This window comes from Melanostigma gelatinosum (genome assembly GCF_949748355.1).
Source record: "Melanostigma gelatinosum genome assembly, chromosome: 4".
NCBI lineage: Eukaryota > Metazoa > Chordata > Actinopteri > Perciformes > Zoarcidae > Melanostigma > Melanostigma gelatinosum.
In genome coordinates this window covers 24,156,581-24,177,349 of record NC_136637.1, presented here as the reverse complement: position 1 = coordinate 24,177,349, position 20,769 = coordinate 24,156,581, and the positions used below count along the sequence as shown (strand labels likewise).

At 44.7% G+C, this 20,769-nt stretch overlaps 1 protein-coding gene across 2 annotated transcripts in view; it reads right to left on the bottom strand.

The window, feature by feature from the left end:
- Window positions 1-20,769, bottom strand: part of tle2b (TLE family member 2, transcriptional corepressor b) — a 41,226-nt gene that overhangs the window by 4,770 nt on the left and 15,687 nt on the right. Inside the window, exons 2-16 of one of the 2 annotated variants that reach the window (XM_079267306.1) lie at window positions 19,705-19,767; window positions 18,064-18,138; window positions 15,919-16,099; window positions 14,565-14,581; window positions 10,503-10,643; window positions 9,065-9,118; window positions 5,910-6,077; window positions 5,284-5,425; window positions 4,292-4,461; window positions 3,843-3,919; window positions 3,085-3,334; window positions 1,840-2,087; window positions 1,103-1,250; window positions 433-583; window positions 226-302 (exon numbers count right to left, since the gene is read on the bottom strand). In XM_079267306.1, coding sequence (XP_079123432.1) covers window positions 226-302; window positions 433-583; window positions 1,103-1,250; window positions 1,840-2,087; window positions 3,085-3,334; window positions 3,843-3,919; window positions 4,292-4,461; window positions 5,284-5,425; window positions 5,910-6,077; window positions 9,065-9,118; window positions 10,503-10,643; window positions 14,565-14,581; window positions 15,919-16,099; window positions 18,064-18,138; window positions 19,705-19,767 — 1,962 coding nt within the window. The remainder of the gene's footprint in view (window positions 1-225; window positions 303-432; window positions 584-1,102; window positions 1,251-1,839; window positions 2,088-3,084; window positions 3,335-3,842; window positions 3,920-4,291; window positions 4,462-5,283; window positions 5,426-5,909; window positions 6,078-9,064; window positions 9,119-10,502; window positions 10,644-14,564; window positions 14,582-15,918; window positions 16,100-18,063; window positions 18,139-19,704; window positions 19,768-20,769) is intronic. The other variant, XM_079267307.1, reaches the window with a different exon arrangement.

Below are 20,769 nucleotides of genomic sequence, written 5' to 3'. Positions count from 1 at the left end.
CCAGTTAGCAATTTGGGGTTAAGTGCCTTGCCCAAGGACACCTCGACATGGACTCAAACCGCCAATCCTCTGATTGCAGGACGACCCTGCTCTGCCACTGAGCCACAGTCGCCCCACACTATCCACAAACAACACTATCCACATTGACTAACAGATGACTCTGCAGCCTCAAACACACGGATATATGAACAAGTACACACACAGAGCATTACGCTCGTCTCTCACCTGGAAAATACTCGCTCCATATGGTGTCCTCCATGCATTCAACAGATTGTCTTTTCCTGTGCTCACAAACCACTTGCCTGAAATAACACAGAACTACAGGTTAAACAAAGAAAATGGGGGGATAATATATACTGTGCATAAATGTGGAGCGTAGTTATTGTGTGTGTGTGTGTGTGTGTGTGTGTGTGTGTGTGTGTGCGTGCATACCGCAGTAGGCGAACTTAAGGGAGAGAACGCAGCTCTCATGGAGGTGCAGCTGGTACTTGTCAGGTTTGGAGACATGCAGGACTTCCACGTTACTGCTCTCCATTCCCACAGCCAGCCACTCGCCTGTCGGACAGTAGCCCAGAGAGAAGATCTGGAGACGGAGAGGGAGGAAAAGGAATCAAAGGAAGGTAGAACATGAAATGGAGATAGGGGGAGGGGGAGGACAGGAGGCACGGGTGCAGAAAAGAAAACAAAAATGGGGAATGGGGGATGAGGGACGGAAGAAGATAAGGTTGATGAGAGAATGTGAACAATGGAGGGAAGTTGGGAGGACAGATGAAGGAATTCAGTAGGAATGGAGGATATCAAGGAAAAGACAAAGATGAGTGAGAATGTTTAAAAAAAAGAAGAAGGAAAGAGTAGAACGACAGCGATAGAAGTAATAATTGATTGAATTAATACATTGGAAAAATAAAGAGCGAAGAGCAGGAGAGAGAGGGAAAGTGTCAGATGGAGAGACACGAGAGAGAAAGTCATTACACGGTGGATCGAAACTCATCTGACGGCGGTGGTCAACTCTATAGCTCTGTTGTGGCAGTGAGGAGTGAATGAGAGAGACAGTGTGTGTGTGTGTGTGTGTGTGTGTGTGTGTGTGTGTGTGTGCGTGTACCTGCGAGGTGAAGTCGTGTTGCTGGAGCTGCCGTCCCTCTCGGAGGTCCCAGCAGCGGACGGTGTTGTCCAGCCCCCCCGTCCACAGCTTGGTGCCGTCGTTGGAGATGTCGATGCAGCTCGCTCCGTCTGTGTGGCCCTGGAACTGCCTGCAGGGAGGAGACGCACAAGAGCTTCACAGATGAACACAAAGACATTTACACAAAGACATTTACACACACTCTAAAGGCACACTGTGTGTGTCTTTGCTTCTTTTCTCCTTGAGGTGTCAGATCAAATATATTTGAAATCTTTCCTCCCTGTAGCTTCTACTGCCCTCACCTGATTCTCCTTTCCCACCTGTCTCCCTTTCTCCTCACCAGTCCATCTCCCTCAATTCTTCCGTCTCTTACCTTGCCAGAATTTGGCTGTTTCATCCCACCCATACCCCCTATGGCTAGTTCCTCCCCCTTCTCCCTCCCTGGGTTAGTTGAGGAAGCCCCAGACGGTAACGATTTTTCCTCCCTCCCCTTTCTTCTTCCATATTTGATCTCCTTTTCTCTCTTTTCCTCTGCTGTCCTTAAGAAGTTCCTGAAATGTTTCCACATCCTCCAGCCTCTCTCTCCCTCACCTTCCTCCCTCTCCCCTGTGCTCTCTCCTGACAGCAATCTATTTGTGGAGGTAAAGCACCACATCTTTATGTTCTCTTTCTCCTTCCGCTGTCCTCCCCCCCTCCTCCCCGCCTCCTCCCCCCCTTACCTGACCAGCGTCTGGTTGTGAAGGTCCCAGACGACAATGTTGCCGTCGCTGCAGCAGGAGAAGCAGACCTTGTTGTCCGGGGAGATGGCCAGAGCGTAGCAGGCGGGAGCAGAAGACGTCAGCTCTGCCTTGATGCGAGGAGTGGGCGTGGCCAAGTCCCAGATTGACAGCGTGCTGGCCTCCCCGCCGACGATCAAGGTCCGTCCGTCTGGGAGGATTTTACAGGATCGGATGTAGTTGTCCCTGTTCTGATTGGATACGATAAAAAAAAAAAAAACAGTTATACCTGATTTTGATCAAGGGTAAAAAAAAAAAACGGTGTTTGAGGCTTTATGGGACGGATGGTAAGATGATTTAATAGCGTCCTGCTGCAGAGCTCCAGGCTCGGGAACCTCCGGCGCTGCGACTCATGGTGGAAAATCGTGTGTGTTATCACGTGTGCTACGGTGGAAATCATGTCTGTTTAACACGCTTTCTTCTATCAATAAATAACGTTCACATGCCATTGTGCGGTGTATTATTTGATCTTATTTAACGTTAAATAAAGGAGCCTAAAGGAGCATATATTCGATACATTGTATCAGGTCTATTGCATCACATCCATGCCACACGACCTCCACCAACAACACCAATGTAAACAACACAACCGTAATATTTCGATGTCGTTGAAACTTCTAAAGTTAGGTCAAATAACGCTCAGCAGCAAATAATCTATTCTTACCTTACGCGTTGACGTTAGCTCGCTATGTTAAAGTCGTTAGCAAACATCAACGGGGAATTATTATTTTTTTTAAATCCCAAAGTTTGCTGCTTTACATTATGTTATCTAACCTTAGAAGTCAGTTATATCGAAATATTGAGGTTATATTGTTTCATTTGTGGAGGTTGTGTGAACGCATGCCATCATATCGTGATGATCAGCTCTGGCGTATACAATTTAAGAAATCACTTTGTTCTCCAGGGTCTGGACCAAAGCCTGGAGCTCTGCAGCAAGTGTCTTCTCACATGATTAAGGATATTAAAAAAAATGTATGTGGACATTAATTTTGATGATATTAACAAAATCTAGGAGGAAAGATGACAGAGCCAATAAAAACAAATCGGGGCAGTACATAAAAAGGTTTGGTGGCATCGCCTGATATGTGAATGTTTGTTGTTGTACCCATTTCTATTTGTATCACTGGTGTGTGTGTGTGTGTGTGTGTGTGTGTGTGTGTTTGTATGACTTCCTCCGACATGACTCACCAGACAGTCCAGCTGGGCCATGGGGCTCTTGCTTCCAGGCTGGCTGATGTCCCACACCTTGACGCAGCCCTTGCCTCCGGTGTAGACATGGCGTGTCGAGGTGCTGATGGTGACGGCACACACCACCTCTCCGTGGTTCAGGGTGTGAATCTGACGGGCGTGGCGAGGGATCCCCGGGCCCAGCAGGGCGTCGGGGGGAAAGGGCACCGGCTGCATCTGGCCGTCTGCGCTCACATGGAACGAGTAGGCGCTGCAGAGGAGGGAACAGGAATGAATCAATACTTCAGAATTGAAGAGCAGCGAAACAATAAACACAGTTTGGACAATAGGGTTCTGCAAAGGATCGTGAGGGGACTTGAGAAATGGGCCAAAACCAGTTCAGACTAGATGGAAACAGTCATTCAATCAATGAGCAAGTCGAAGCAGAGGAGCGACAGGTCGATAAACACAACGCACAAACAACCACACACAAGTCCGTGTGCAAGCTGTGAGGTCTGACGACACCACAATGACCTCGGAACTTCAGCAATACGTGTCCAAATTCTCATAATGGCCGATTGTATTACGGGGCAGTCAGTGTGGCATTGCTGACGGCTGATCAATACTGTACCGGTTGGAAGCCAAGGCTGTTTTATGACTTGAAATTAGCACCGCATGCACACACAGGTATTAAAAGGCATTAAATACGTATCTCCCAAATGTAGACAGCACCCACTTTCCGAAGCCATTGATGAGATATCTACAGTGTGAATACTCACGGCTTGCCGCCAGAGGAACCAGACAGAGAAGAGGACAGCCCTGGCGCTCTCAGGTGAGACCGAGACTCATATGCCACCTGGAGGAGACAAAAGAGCGGACAAACACTTCACAGCCTGGACTGCCTCAAGGCGAAGGCTCCATGCTGGAGCTACATTAACGCCAACATGTAAACCATCACACACGTTCTCAACATTACCTCATCGTTGATTTATTTCCTGAATTGATTCATGGCTCCTACAGAGCGCTTGAGCTACTTTGTGTTTTTGTTCATGTTTCTGAGGCTGGACGTGTGTACTCATAATAAAGACTACATGGAGCATGTTGAAGAAAGACAAAACCCTTTTTTTCAGGAGCACAGGTTGATCAGATAAACCATTTCAATTGCAAAACTTGATGCGGAACTATAAATCAAACCTTGACAGAGAAGAACAATTTGGCCTTTACTCACCATGGGGCTTCGGGAGTAGGCATTGGCTGCTGCGCTGATTTGTGGAGAGAGAGTTAGCGCCCCACCGAAACCTCCTGGGCTGGCCAGCTCCCCGTTCAGTCCTGCGTGGGACACCACGCCAAAATGAGCTGGGTATGAACCGGGGGGCACAGACATGGGACTGCGGAGAGCTGGGGAGGGAGGGAAAGAGGGAGGCGGGATTGAAGGGAAATAAAGTGGGGAAACGATACGTGGCACACAAGCACAAACGCAGTCACAGAGGGGCTGAGAAGAATGGAAATCTGTTTTTCTTTCATTCAACCATGTTTGAGGAGATGTGAAACACAACAACGGTGTTCACTGCTGGTTGCAGAGAAGCAAAGAGCAGTTAAGAGCCTTGCTCAAGAGCACAACAGTTAGAGTAGAGCAGGGTCGGAGGGCTCTATTTTGTTTCTTATGGTTTTGAATATTCAAAACATCAGCCATATAGGCATGTTTTTCAATTGACTTTGCTGTGATAAGAACAAGAGAGTTTGGCTCAAAAATGTTAAACTATAATTGCATGACAACGTTTATGATAAACGATTTGGTCATAGCATAAACAAACAAATGGGGAAATGAAAAAATGAGGAACAAAAGGATTTATGGTATGAAGGGCAGAGGAATACTGGGTGGAAAACTCATTCAGGTCAGCTATTTGGTTTACGATATAAAACACACACATATATATATATATATATATATATATATATATATATATATATATATATATATATATATATATATATATATATATATATATATATATATATATATATATATACTAGATTAAGCTGAACTATTTGTGACAGTCACATGATCGCTCGGGCTAAGTTTACAAAAATTCAGAAGTGCACAACCAAGCGCCACGGCCACTACGTGCCGGCCGTGATTACGTCATATTCTGGCGCGCGTTGCCTTGCGCCGGCTTCACTGCAAGTACAAACTAAGCTAAACAGTCAAAAGAGTCTCACCGAGGGGGTCTGCACTGGATGCTGCTTTGCTGACCAGACGAAGGCAGGAGGTGCTGGGACCGGGGGCTCCCGGAGTAAGGGCCTCACGGTGGGACGGGGACGGGGTCCCAGACTTGGACAACGGAGACTGGGACTTCTCCTTCTGTAGAGAAGTCAGACAAGAAATAAAACAACGACAACACATGGCTGATCTGTCATGGGACCTACAGTGTCGTGCTTTCACACATAATCCCTCATTTATTACACAAACGTCACTTTTCGAATGATCTCAATGAAAAGAGAAGAATTGATCTCTGTGGTACTGGCACGGTGACTGTGACACCTACAGCTTTAATTTAATAAAGGATTAGTTATTGTTCAATAGTTATTGGTTGTACAGCTTTTAAGTGTTTTTATTCTTAAAGGAAAACACCACAAATGAAAGCATAACATGTAGCAGGAATGAACAACCTTAGGGTACAGCGTGAAAAATAAGACTATTTTATTACAAATGAAAAGATGCTGAAAATCCTCAATCGAATTAAAAATGTTGAAAATAACAGTCACCTAAAGTTCGCATAAAGCAAAAGCAGGCCGACATCTCCCAGTAAGCAGAGTGCAGCAACGCCCCTAAGAGCCTCTCTTACCTGTGCAGGGTCCTTCCCCTTCCCTGGGGTGGGGCTGCGGGGGTTCGGGGTGGAGGGGGCCTCTCCTGTGCTCGAGGAGCCCGGGAGTTCTTTTCTTAGGGTAGGAGCCCGGTCCAGCCCGTTCCCGTGGGGGGAGTGAGGAGGGCTGCCCGCAGGAGAGTTAGGCTCCTGAATGACAAACAGAGATTGAAAAATGATCTTAACTTTCTGTGAAAACCGATGCACAACAGTGCTGCAACTACCTCGACCTCAAGTCCATGTAACGTCCTTTCATCATGAGGACTTGTCTGCACCAGTATCTAATGCCGGTCAGTAAGACGTTTGCACAGCGCCATATGACATCGACGCCCAACGGCAGTGCTGGCCAATGGAATGCGCGCAACCGCCAATTTTTGACAGTGTGTATCTTTTACGTGCTGCCACCTCTCAATCGATGCACAATGTAATTATTGTCACCATGATAACTTTCCGCTGTAAAATCCCTCCTGGTGATGTCATAAACCACAGTGCAGTGTTTTTAGGGACGAATAAACCTTCAAGGTTACAGCTCCATTACCACGACTGGAAGTCCTGGATTGTATTTCATCGTCTCCGTTTCAGTCTGAACACCCACTTATTCTCTTTTTTTTAAATAAAATGTTTGTCTGTGGGGCAGCATGTGTAAAAGCAGAACTAAGGTTTGTTATGTCACAGCAGTTAAAGAGTTTAAAAATACGCTTACTTAAAGTAAAACGCTGCAGATCCTTCTTTCATGGTCACAACACAACGTATGGTGTCACAGTCTGTATTGTGATTTGTAAATGGACTCAGGGAACATGACATGAAACACAAGGAATCGTCGCTGGTACGGTCGTGTGTGGACCTGGAGACGATGTTGCTGTTACAGCTGCTTTCATCAGTGTAGCCACCGTTGAGCCAGCGCTGCCTCCCTCAGGACAAGAGTGCTGGAGTAAGCACTTCTCACTGGGTCACAGTGATCAGCACAATACATTTTAGTGCTTATACAAACACACACACACACACACACACACACCAGATCATCGACTCACACAACCACACAGAGACGTTTACATGGCATGTAGACACTCATCTGCAAACAGAAGTGCACACACATATGCACAGGCTTGGACACATGTTCAAATACATGCATGGACATTCTCTCTAAACGACACACACACACACACACATATACACACACATACAGACACTCACTCACACACATGAGATCATTTGTCTCCCTTCTTCTGCCATGACTCACATTTGTCACATTTATTTTTTCTTTCTGCTTTTGTACCAGTTTCCAAACCACACAAGAGACCGATTCTGCTTTTGTGTGCAATATCAAAATACAGAGGGCTTAGATGAAACATACTTTTGGTACACTGCGTGAAGTATTTAAAGAACTAAAATATTCCAGGGGCATAAACGGCTTTGCATATATTAAAAGAACAAGACTGCAGTTATCTAATGAGAGGAGGGAGGAGAAAAAGAAGGGGGTGGGGAAGAAGGGGTGAAAAGAAAAGAGAGAGTGAAGAGACGGAAGAACGGAGGCTTCAAGAGGTTGGATAGAGAACAGAAATAAACAGGACTAGATGAGACGAGATAGCTCGACCAAGTATTTGTAAATGTGTGTGTGTGTGTGTGGACACAGACTGAGTACAGACACAGTTCACGAGAGAACACAAACAGCGGTGGCTGATAATGAGCTTACATAGGAGCTCTTCCTATTTACAAGGCAACTGCAGCGGAAAGCTGAACCAGCTACATACCTGCTGACCCGTTTCACATTTCACACGCACGCACGCAGGCACTCACAAACCATGGTTACGATAGATCAGTGGAATTAAAAACAAGCAATCTAGCGAGCAAAAAACAAGCACAAAATACAATGTTTGTGTGTGTGAATAATGTTCTGCTTTTCTTTGATTACCTGAAAATCAATATCTTTGGATTTATCTTTGAAATGATTGGAAGATGAATCAATAATGGGGAAACAGTGTCTGAGTGTATGGACTAAAATAGTAATCATTGCCTGCAAACTAAACGAAACTGGAGACGAAATAATCAAGTATAAAATGAAGCTAAATCATTACTTCTTGAAATACTCTTTTTGGGGGTTTTCATTTTCCTTTCACCGGGGAGGCATGCAAGGAATTCAAGATATACAAATGGTCATTATGTGTGTAAAGTATTCCTTTCAGTCATTTTGTAGAGTTATTCTTCAGGCAATTACCCAATTATGTGTTCTCGTGGCTTTCTCTAAAACGCAGCCATGTGAAAAGTGACTCGGGACAAAAAAAAAAAAGGGCAAATCTCGTCGCAAAGACACCAAGGGCTCTAAAGTTAAACAATGAACGTGTTGCGTGAATTCCAAATAAAATGTATTCAACACTGACCTCACTTGCATGCACACATCCAAATCTGTGTTTTAAATTGAACTACCGACAGCCAGACGGCCAGACGGGGTTATGTGGGCGAGCCAAGTGCATCTACAGTTCTTCCTGCGAGCAACACTGGTCCTCCCAGCGTTGGATTCATGTGTTGTTCATGTACGGACTGCAACACAGTGTCAGGAGGCTTCTGTAGGTGGAAGTGAAGGTGGAACATTTCCACAGAGGTCAGAGGAAACTGTTAACGAACTTGTGATGGGGAAATGTCTTTCTGTGAGACGTCGGACGTCCGTGTGTGTTAAACTGAGCTATCGACAGCCAGTCAGACAGGGTTACGCAGAGGTCGGAGGTTGGTTCAAAGCAGTGCCAAGTAGATCTATAGTTCCCACGAGCAAACACCGGTCCTCCCAGCGCTGGGTTCATGCGTTAGCATGTGTGGGCTGCAACACAGTGTCAAAGAGCCCCTGTAGGACAAAGGCTCCCTTTTTTTTAAGTCGATTAGGCAAAGTTGTCTGCAAAAGTATCAGAATTTTTGCACTAAATACATCTGCGTGCTGCAGCTGAAAACTGGGGGTTGATGAGAGCCGTGAGAGAGAACCAAGTTGTGGGCTGTGAAAAAGAAAACATTGAGCTGAAAGTTGCTAAAACGCTCTGTAGATCTCAGGGGAAGAGCATGCAAGACGTCCATTGTTGATGGTCGAGTCTATCACCTATATTTCTGCATGAGGATTTCAAAAATAATTGAAATACAGACGGGCAACTTACTTCATTGGAGACGTCAACTACAAGATTGTCTTCACTCTTGTCTCCATCGCTGTCCTGCGGAGCGAGGAAGACATAAGAAAGGTGAAATCGTTTTCCATATCTTTTTTGCTGCACAGTCTGCTACACAGACACAGAGTCAACTGTAAGTGTGCATTGAGAACTTTATCAATAAAGATGGAGACGAACAAAAAACACACATAACTACACACAGAGATCGACATATCAATATCACTGCTCTTTGTTTCCTTCTATTTTCTGTCCTCCATGCAACATTTAACACAGAGATACTAGAAAACCACACAGACAGTATATTCTCACCGAACATCCCCACTACACAAGCACAATTTCGATCTTTCACATTCACAAGCTCTTTCCCCATCGATGGTACATTTTGCGCTTTTCGTCTAACCATCTCTCTCTCCTCTTTTTTGGGGTGAGAACGATGGCACTGAGTCACCATGGTAACAGCGCTCTGATGCGATCATGGCCTGATATTCCCATTGACATCAGCGTGGAGTGACATCAGTACCTAATTATACAGAGCCGAAACAGGGCTATGTCTAGTCTGTTCCAAGAACTAAAACACAGAGTGAGAGAGGGATGGAACAGACAGAGTGAGAAGGAAAAGTAGCGAAATTGAGAGACGGTGATGAACAGACAGAGACATAGAAGAGCAAAAGAGGCAAACAGAGAGGAATGGGAACTGTAATGCTGCTCGACAGACAGAAAGAGAGGAAAAACATTTAGAAAGCGGAAACTATCTGTCCTTGTTCTGGCTCTGAACTAATGGGAATATTTGGACTGTTGTTGTTGATGCCAAACTGACTTAGCTGTAGGCCATTTTGCACAGACAGACTCTCAGTGTCAATCAATCCTCCAGACTGCAAACGCATCCGTCTAATTCATTACAGCGATCTGCCTCGGCCGTCTCTCTTCTGGCATTACTTCGCCTGTGGCTCCCGTCTCCTCCCCACTGGGCCCATCCAAACCAAACACCACTCTAATTGGCCGTGGGGCCCCCAGACCCCTGTATGGCCTATCAGAAGCCAATGGTGAGGTCTCACACGCACACACGCACACACGCACACACGCACACACGCACACACACACACACACACACACACACACACACACACACACACACACACGCACACACACACACACACACACGTACTTTTTGACGTCTTTGGTCTGAACATGTGGCTTTTTTAAAACTATTTTGTAATAATTATGCATACATGCACATCATAGCACACTTATATCATTTAATAACATTAATCTGTTGCATGTTTATGTGTTTATTAACATGTCATTTATATTTATATTTTTTATTTTTTATTCTTCGCGAGCTGTTGCAACTACTCAGTGTCCCCTTGTTCACCATCTGAAGCTCAATTGATCGCATCTTATAAGGACAAGGACACAAACCAACACATACATAGGAGTGTGGCGGAAGAGGCTCTTTGTCCTCACAGCGCCTCCTCTTCGCCTCCGCTCCTCCCTGCGAGGAGGAGTACCCTCCTGACGGGCCCTGCCGCTCCTCGATGGGCTGACTGTCTGTTGATGACACTGACTTGCTCTGGAGAAAGACAAGGACAAAAACATGAGAACGAACACACACACACACAAACGCTCACTGATACCACAGCACACAAAAATCGGCCAAAGGCCATGATGTGAAGACAGATGCACACACAATCAATCTGTGGACATAAGTAGAGAAGGAAAAGCACACTGAGCAATAACACAAGAAAGCCCCATAAAAGCAGACATAACATCACACACACACACACACACACACACACACACACACACACACACACACACACACACACACACACACAGCAAGAACAGCAGACGTAAGCACAGGTTAAGCCGTAGCCATAGAAGCACACGAGACAGCGTATAAAGCGAATTAGTGCTCTCCCCCCTCGACACACCCGTCCTCATGTAAAATATGACTCATTATTGGGCAATAAAGCTGTGAAGGCATATTTACAATACAGCCTGGTGCTCGGCACTGAAAAAAGTCGATCAAAGCATTGTGCTGTTTTTGCGTTGGGGCCGGGGCCAGAGGTTCAGTGAGGGCCACTTGTCATTCTCTGTCCCCCCGGGGGGGGGGGGGGCAAGAACAGTGAGGGTTTAACACACCAATGAGTCACACAGGAAGGAGCCCACGGGGGCCGACAGGAAGGAGCGCCGGACAAGAGGAGAAACCTCACAATGAACCTCAGTGCAGGCTCAACAAACTTCCCTCTCTTCTTTTTTCTTTTCTCCTCCTCCCCTGACTTCCTCTCGCTGTCCTTTTTTTTAACCCTCCATTTAAAATTCCAACATGTTTTACTGGTGCAGGGCTCTCTGACAAATGCCAATTGATATGCATCTCTCCCCATGACTTCTCTCTCTCCCTCCCCACCCCTTCCTTTCCAAACGCCGTAACGCTTGGCTAAGTTCAGCACCAACCTCAAGTCATATGAGGAATATTTTCCTGGTGCTTAACAATCAGTGTTGTGTTTAGCAATTAAATTATGCTAAGGGCTTCATTGCGGATAGCGAGTGAGGGAGGGAAAGTTAAGTCAGTAGCGCTCTTAAATCATTTTCATTTCGTAATAAAAGCCAGAACAAAGACAAGCTGGTATTTTTTTTTTACAACCTTTCCCTACCTATTCTCCCTGGTCTTTTTTCTTCCTCTTTAGTCTCTCTCTCTTTTTCCTTTTCCAATTTCACTCTCCATCTCCCTCGAACACTCTCCCCCTCTCTCGGTGTTATCAACATTTGCGCTGATGAAGGCCAGCTGTCCATTGCAGCCAGTACAGTAAGTGAGTGTTCACACGGTTTCCATAAAGCGGAGCAATCTGCAGCCAGAGAGAATAGGACCGGCCGTAGACGTCCACTGAATTTCAATCAGCCCATTTACACTGCATTAATTCTGCAGCCGATTAACGGGGACTTTTAGCTGTAGTGACTTAAATATGAGCAAAACCTGTGAGGCAAGATGGACACTTGTATACATTTCATGTTTCATTGCATTTACTACATTTTTTTTCTTTAACCCCATCAATTAGGGTGACCTGAGTCACCATACGGTCACATCCAGCGATGCACCATTCAGACCTTTTCAAGCCCAATCCCAATACGATACCTGGAATTTGGGTATGGAGTGGTCTCGTGTGACGTCACAGTTTAGCTGTCGGCCATGTTGGAGTACACACAAAGCCACTGGCATGCACGGCTGAGTCGCATAACCTATCGGTGGTGAACTTTTGTGCTGTCTTTGGTTGTGGCAGCAGAGCTGATAGAGACAAGAAATCATTCTTTCGTTTGCCAGCGGTCATTACACATCAAGGAAATGACACGAAGGAGCTATCCAAGCGACGTCGCGAGAAATGGCTGTCACGCATCTCTCGAGATATAAAGGAATGGAATTTGGCGTACACTAGAGTATGTGCGGATCACTTTATAAGTGGTACGTGATTTTATTTACAAATTCGTTTGTGAACAGTATTTAATAAAGGAAATATAAATTAAACTTGGACATGAGAAGGTTACCGAAGCTTCATCGGCCCGTGACAGCAGTCGGTACCAGAGACGTGTCGAGCGTGTACAACAGGCGAAACACAGAGATGCAGCCTCAGCATTGCTTGATATGAGTTTAACGTCATATATATATATATATATATATATATATATATATATATATATATATATATATATATATATATATATATATATATATATATATATATATATATATGTGTATATGTGTGGGGGGGGGGGGGGGGGGGATGACGTTAGGAGTTAGTTGAAAGTGAATTCCTACACACGCACACAATGACGTGCACGTACAATGTAAACAAACACACGTGTCTGTTTGCGCTGAGTAAACATTGAATATTGCTAAATATCTGACCAGATCTGTATATATTTACTCTTCCAATGACGAGATGAGAATTGTCGACGACCGTTGCTTTGACGTCTCGGACCCATCCACTGACAAACTGATTATAAGCGTCGAGCCCTTTGTAGCACTCCAACTCGTCTTTTGTGTAAGGACTGGGGGTGTTCACGAGATACGCGTAGATGTTGGTGTAGTTTACCGATGGAAGATAAGTAGGATCGGCACTGAAACGATCTGCACTCATCGTATAGGGATCCAAGTTACCAATAACCTTCAATTTGGCCAGGTAGCGAACCTTTGATGCACTATCCAGTGATTCAAAGTATTGTATTTTCGCCGCACTTCCTTGTTTACGCGCCGCCATGTAGGATCTGTATGTACTCCAACATGGCGGACCGACCTCGTAACTAAGGAGATCGTGACGTAGGTGAGACCACTCCATTGACTGATACCGGGTATTGATCTAAAACCAATGTTATTAAATGAATCTGTAACCCTCACTGTGTGTAAGTGGCAGGTATCAGTTTTTATGTGTAATTAAAGATCAGGCTTGACTTTAACACTGCTTTCTTAACTTTGGGAAACACAATTTAACAGAGAAATACTGCGATATCAATGGATTCAACTGTTATTTACAATTCAAGTGTAAACTTTTTTAATGAAAAACTGGTCCAAACTTAAACAGGAATTAAAATGTCAGTACATAAAGTACATAAATGTCAGGACATAAAGTACATAAATGTCAGGACATAAAGTACATAAATGTCAGTACATAATGTATGAATGATGTACATTAATGTAAAAACCTGTATGATAGCAACATGCAATCATGTTAGAAAACTGTAATACCATCTGATTCTCCGTGTACTGTACCTACCAATGCACAGAGTCAGGTTTCAATAGGAAATGTTTTTGGACAGATAGTGTCGATAAATGGACTCTGAAAACATCTGGTGTGGTCCCCGTCTCTCCTGAAGAACTGGCAATTCTACACCAAACATTCATCAACAATACAACAGAGTAAGTTCTGTTGGGAAATGGATCTCAGTGGTGTGATATTTTGGTGTGTTTTTATATTTGACATCAGTCATTAAGGGGCCTCCAGTCATTGGCATTTTATATAGTGGATGCATAGCACACTCAAGCAAACATAGTTAAGTAAGAGTTGCTCATTTGTACAGACACCAACTGCTGTGTTTTGGGCCGCATTAGCCATTAACGTAGTGTTAAATCCTTTCACTTGCTCTGTAAGTCCTGTAGATTACCAGAACATTTGTGGTGCCGAAAAATAAACAGTTGCTTGTTCATCCGTTCACTCAATTTGTACTCCCTTCCAGAGAACAGCGGAAATGCTGTGAGCTCAGACGTCAGCGTGACGCAGAGAACCTTGAGGAGCTCAAGGTTGATAGCGCCGAGCAGCTAGTGTGCCGGTGCTGAGCCGGGCTTCTCCAGGCTGAGCACCAGCAGTACACAGCCTTCTTTAGAGGCCACTTTACAGTCCGTCTCCATTTTCCTCAGTTTATCACTGTCACATGCACACACAGGCACAGAAATGTGGGTGTAGACGACACTTACTGTACACACATACACACAACTACTCACCCTGCTGGGTGCTCCTTCTGGGATGGGACGGAGAAAGGTAAGAAAAGAGAACAGAGTAGAGGAAAAAGTGGGAGAGGAGTAAAGAGGACAGGAGAGAAAGTTTGACGTCAGTCCTGATGATAACAACAACAACAGTCCCCCAGTCAGCCTGAACTACGACGGCTCCTCTAATAAAGACACAAATATGATTCCTGTCTCCTCTCCATCTTTCCCTCTCTCCAGACAAAGCTCGCCGGTTTCCCATGCTGCCTCTTTCAACGCTCACTATCTTTTCACTCATTCTTCCTCTCATACGCAAGAACAGAAACACACACAGCTGCAGACAAGCTCTCGCACAGCTGCTTAGCACGCCAATATGAACACATTGATCTCTCTATCGCTCTCCCTTTCTGCTCTGAGTCATTCCTCCTTTTTTTTTCTTTCTAGCTCTCAGTTTATTCATGAGAAAGTCTCTCTTGGCTTGGTGCCTGAAACAGAGCGCGGAGATAAGATATTCTATGGGGGTGAATGAAAGTTCATAGGGAGAAAAGCGTTTTTTCTTGGCTTCACACACAAGTGCCGGGAATATGTTTGTCCATATTATGACAGCAATCTAACCAAAGAAGTTCAAATTCAGACCAAAAGGCGACTTGCTGTGAAAAATGAGACAAAAGTCACAAACAATGTATAGGACGGCTTGACATTTTATGTCTAAAATGATAAAAAAACGTTTTTTTATTCTGTAGCTGTTGTCAAAGTTTCTCTCACTTTGTGCCAATTCCAGTATGTAATGAAGCACACTGAGACACACACAACGCTCACATGTACATGCAGAAACACAAACATGAGATTATTCTTTGATGTTTGACATCTGATGTTTTTATTCTGGATGATTTCCCAGAGTCTGTTACTCCACCTCCCCCCGTATTGAACTCGCTAAACATCTTCTCAACACGTTCAACAGCGCAATTGATTTTCAATGATGAAGCCGTTTGTGCACACTGACCCGGAACAACAGCAAGTACACGGCTTTGCTGCACTGCAACTGTAATGTACTTTCGGGCTAAAAGGGCGAAAACATCGTACCGGGGAACCAGACAAATCTACAAGGTCGTGTTTTATTTGCTCTGGCAGATGCATGTGGTCCCCCTCCCCTTTGGACAGACCTCCAGCAACATGACATCTGACGGGCCAATCACAACCCTTTGGGCGTGTTTGTGACAATAACTATAAAGAGGTTTTGGCGTACTTCGAATGCCGAATCTTGTTTGCAATATTTGTATTGTTATTATTATTTTATGTGCGTAGATGTGCCAGAACATTTAAGTGTCATTTTGGAGACAACATGAAGGACTGAAAGTCGACTGTTCTTTACCTCTGAGATGTTCAGCATCAAGATGGTTGCGCTCATCTTTGGAGGCAAGGTGGGCCGAGACCCCCAGGGCTCCGGTCAGCGCAAGAAGCCCTGAGCCCCCCGCCCCCAGGGAGAGGCCTGATGGGTGTGGCGTCAGAGGGATGCCGGGGGCATGGTGAGACAGGTGCTGGAGCTGCTGCTGCTGTGGCCACAGGGAAAGGAGGGAGCGGGGAGGGATGGTGTCATACAAAAGGGTGGGTGGTTAGAAGAAAAATCAAGGTAAAGAAGACGTGGATTGAAAATAAGCATTAGAAAGTGTAGAGAACAAAGGAGAAGGAAGAAGGAAAAGTAAAGGGGAAGTGGGGTTTGTGCTTGGAAAAAGGGAGGCGAGAGAGATAAGAGACAGGGAACCGCTGAATGAAATGAAATCCACACGGAGAGAGAGCTCAACAGTGAGAGAGGAAAATAAGATGAAGGAAGATAGGACGTTAAAGAGATTAGTGGATCAAAAAGGTGAGAAAGATGGACACCAAGGACCAGGAAGAGGAAGAGGAAAGATGTGGAGAAGGAAATGAAATGGTCAGGATACACAGAGAGAAAGTAAAGGAAGAGGAGATGGAGAGACGGTGAAAAGAGTGAGGGGATGAATGGGATTTATTATGAAGGACAGGCAGGAGGAGGGAGATTGAGAAAGAGGCCAGGGGGAAACACAGAGTGGGTAAAAGAGAGGGAAGAAAATGTTTGAGTCAGAGAGTAAATGATGGAGAGGAAGTGGAACAGAGGGAAATCATGGGGGAGGCAGTGAAAAGTGAAGGAGAATTAGATGAACAGAGCGGAGACGATAGGGAGAGAGAGGGCAAATGAGCAGAGGAAGAGGGAGGGACAGTGTGCAGCGGAGAGAGCAAAAGATAAGACGTCGCCAAAAACAATGAGAGAGGAGGAATGAGGACAGGGCCATCGTCGGAGGAAGAGAATGATAAAAGATTACAAAAGGAGAGATGAGAAAATCCACAGAGAAAATGAACAGAAAGACAAAAAGAAAGCGGGAAAAGAGGATGAACGGAGGATAGAGCGAGGAGAAGGGAGCAAAGGAGCAGCTACAGATACAGGAAGGCTATTATCCCGAGGGGAGCATTGTGATGTTTTTATGTGTGTTGTTTTGTCAAGCTGGTGTGTTAAGACACACGTACACACCTCAGAGACAGCAGTGTTTGTGGTGCTGGGAGGAACAAAAGGCTTTAAGTAGACAGTAATGTGATCAGCGCTCTGACAAGCTCTGGAAAGCCCCATCTACGAGGGCACTCAGGACCATCACTGTCTGGCTGTGTGTGTGTGTGTGTGTGTGTGTGTGTGTGTGTGTGTGTGTGTGTGTGTGTTTGCGCTCATGTTAAAACATATTTGTGCAGACCAGCATGTGTAGGTCATGGTCAGATGTGTATTTTGAGTGTTTGAAAAAGATGATATCAGTGTGGTTAAGGTATGGATTTTGTTACATTATGTGTGTCTTTTTTTTCTTTGATAATTACAGCTGACTGATCTCACAACAATCATGATTTCTTTCTCTCTTTAAACATATTTGAGAAGCAGGGCGCCCACATAAGGGACAGAGCAAACGCTACCATGTTTACCCGTCTTACTCCAAATCGTTAACATATTTTCTCTATGCAAATATATCAGCCGGGAGCTTTAAAAAATTGTTGCTCCCCAGCTATTATATCTCATTACATCTTTATATGACATTGGTACAGGATGCAACATCTAATTTGCCGCTGCCACAATCGATTCATCGGAAATATGTAGAGAAATGATGCCAATTATCATCTGATTCTAACAGATTGGCTCTCTTAGGGGATATAGAATGCTGAAACACAGATGCATCAAAAAATAGAATCCGTCAAAGGCCAACTTTGAAATCGTCCACTCGCCGCGTTAATTTATAGCATGACATCAAAGCTCCGGAGGAACTGTAAAGCTAAATGTACCTGCAATCTACATTTAGCACAAGCAAAAAACAAACAGCAAATGTAAACACCTTGAGTGAGGCTTACGTTAATGACTCACCTATCAGCTGACTCATCATGGTCAGATTGGTCCTTATTCGTTCATGTGCGTGTGTGTTTGTCTCGTTGTGCGTCGGTGTTGTCAAGATGAATGGAGGTGACTCACCCCGATAATGGCGTTGAGTTCAGCCATGGTGACCTGCTTGGCCCTCTCCACGGCTTGGACCACCTGTTGCTGGTGCTACACACACATAAGGATTGCACTGCCTTAGTATCTCTGCTGGGTGTTACAGTATATTGTGTAAACACAATGCACATAGCATGTACAGTCAGATATCACACAGTCGGAATCATTACATCAACCAAACTTCAGAAAAAGGTGTTAGAACAACCAAACTCTGTTTGTACAGGGTGTGTAAATAGAAATGTCCGGATTGGGCAACCATGCATTCACCAAAACGCAAACACTGACAGAAAAGCCACACACACACACACACACACACACACACACACACACACACACACACATTCAGAACACACACACACACACGCTCATAGTTACACTCACTAAAATCTCAGTTCTGTTTACACAAAATACCAATGTAATCAGTCACACAAACGCAAATATGCATGTGTGCAACAGCACGCGCTCGCACACACACACACACACGCACACACACACACACACACACACACTGTCAATATTGAACAACCTCACAGCACTGTGACCTTCATGTCTCCAGGCAGCAGTGCACACTGACACTCTCACGCCCTCAGACAAAAAGAAGTGTGTCTGCAGGTTTGTACACACACACACACACCCACACACACACACACCGTCAACAATACAAAAACCTTCACTCAGAACAGAAAAGCGGCCTCTTTGTGATGAATTTTGAATTTACCAACCGTAGTTACGATGATCTGAACACAAAGCAGGAGGCCTAGAGGCAGATTAGTGCGGTACTTGGTTTCCAGTAAGTTGGTTTCATTCATTTAAGCTGTGCTGTTGACTATTAGGGAGGGCACAATTCATGGCTTATGGTTCTTTGGTTGCCTATAAACGATAAAAAAAAGACACGGCAAACTGCAAAAACATGCCTGTCACAAATGTAAGCGACGAGTGCTGAACAACAATGGAGAAGAAATGAATACTAATAACGTAAAAATAACAACGTCCTCTCTTTCTATGTGCTCCAGCCTTCCCTTCATTATAATTATAAATATATATATACATATTAGAATAAGCCTACTCTACTGCGTGCCGCCCCTTGTACTTACGCAGATATCCCGTAACATAGCAACCAGACACAACCACAACATCTCGGCTGAAAACAACACGACGCTCTCGACGCTTTCAGAAGAGAGCCTGACTTTCTCAGCTGAGGGCCCGTGTCCACTTTGGCCCTCAGCTGAGGCAACTTGCAATAATTGGGATGAAATGCAAAACTATAGCCTCAAAATTAAAAAATAAAGTTGAACGAAGACATTTCTTTCAACAATTTGAAATATTTGTTGAAGTAGTCGAGTAAAACATTGCAATGCATTGGCGACGTTTCTGTTCATTTCTTTACACTTTATTCAACTTGAACACGTAAATTAAAATCAACGTCTTTTGAAAATATAATGAGGACTTCTGAATTTATATGTTGCTCCGCATGCAATTTGATGTATTCCGGTTGATTAATTATTCTGAATGCAAAGAAAATGTGATATAGGCCTGGGGTGTGAATAATCACCTCCTGATTATGTGTGTGTGCATATTTTGTGTTTATCTCTAAGTGTGTCTGGCAGTGGTGACACTTACCTCTTGAGAGAGGAAAGGGATGATCTGAGCGCAGATGGCACTGAGACGCTTGACAATCTCCGCCTGCGATGGAAAGAGAGAGAGAGGCAGAAGGGGAGAGAAAAGGATGTATTACCATCACATATCGTCACATACTATATAAACAAAACAGCATATGAAACACTTTTTGAAACATATTTCTTAAGAGGGAGGAGTTCTGTCAGCGAAAACAAGTGACAGAGAGAAGGAACATGTGGGAGTGAACGACAGAGGAGGAAGGATGGAGGCAGCGTCGGAGCTCCAGTCATCCTCGGGTCTTTTAGCACCATCACACTCTCATTTAGCTCGGCCTCACGCGCTCTCCAGTCTTCCTTCCATCTCTCTCTTCCTTCACACACATACACACTTATGAGCGAACACACATTACACATCACAATAAGCAGAAAAAAAACATCTCTTTAAAGCTCTCCGCCCGTCACAGCCGGCTGTCCGGTGCGTCTATTTCCTCAAACTCGTAAAAACCCATAAAAACGCACACACAGACATAGACAGCGAGCACACTCGAGGCAAACCTAGCAACCATCCACAGTATACGGCTGGCTGCACACATGGACACCTAAAAAACATAAGCGCACACTCTCTCGGTGTGTGTTAGTGTGTGTGTGTGTCATACACACACACACACTAACACACACCGAACCTCTGCGGTGTGTCTAATTCTATCTGTCTGAGTGCCCTCAGCCTCATTTTGTTCTCTTCTTCACTCAGCCGTTCTCTCTTTTTCTACAACAGCTCTCACACTGAGCCATTATTACCCTATTCATCCTCTTCCTCCCATTCTCCCCCTACTCCCCCTCCCTTGCTCACTTTGTCTCATTTTCTCTCATCTTTCTGTTTTTCTCTCTATTTTATTTCATCCTCCCTCCCTTCTCGCAGCTGGCCTTTTCCTTCCTCTAACATCAGCTCTCGTCTCTTTTTTCTTTGTTACTTTGCTGTCAAACATTTCCCCGACCATATACATTTCTTTTAAAATCATTTTTACTCCCTATATCTATTTTGCTGTCTCTCTCTTTATCCCTCTCTCCC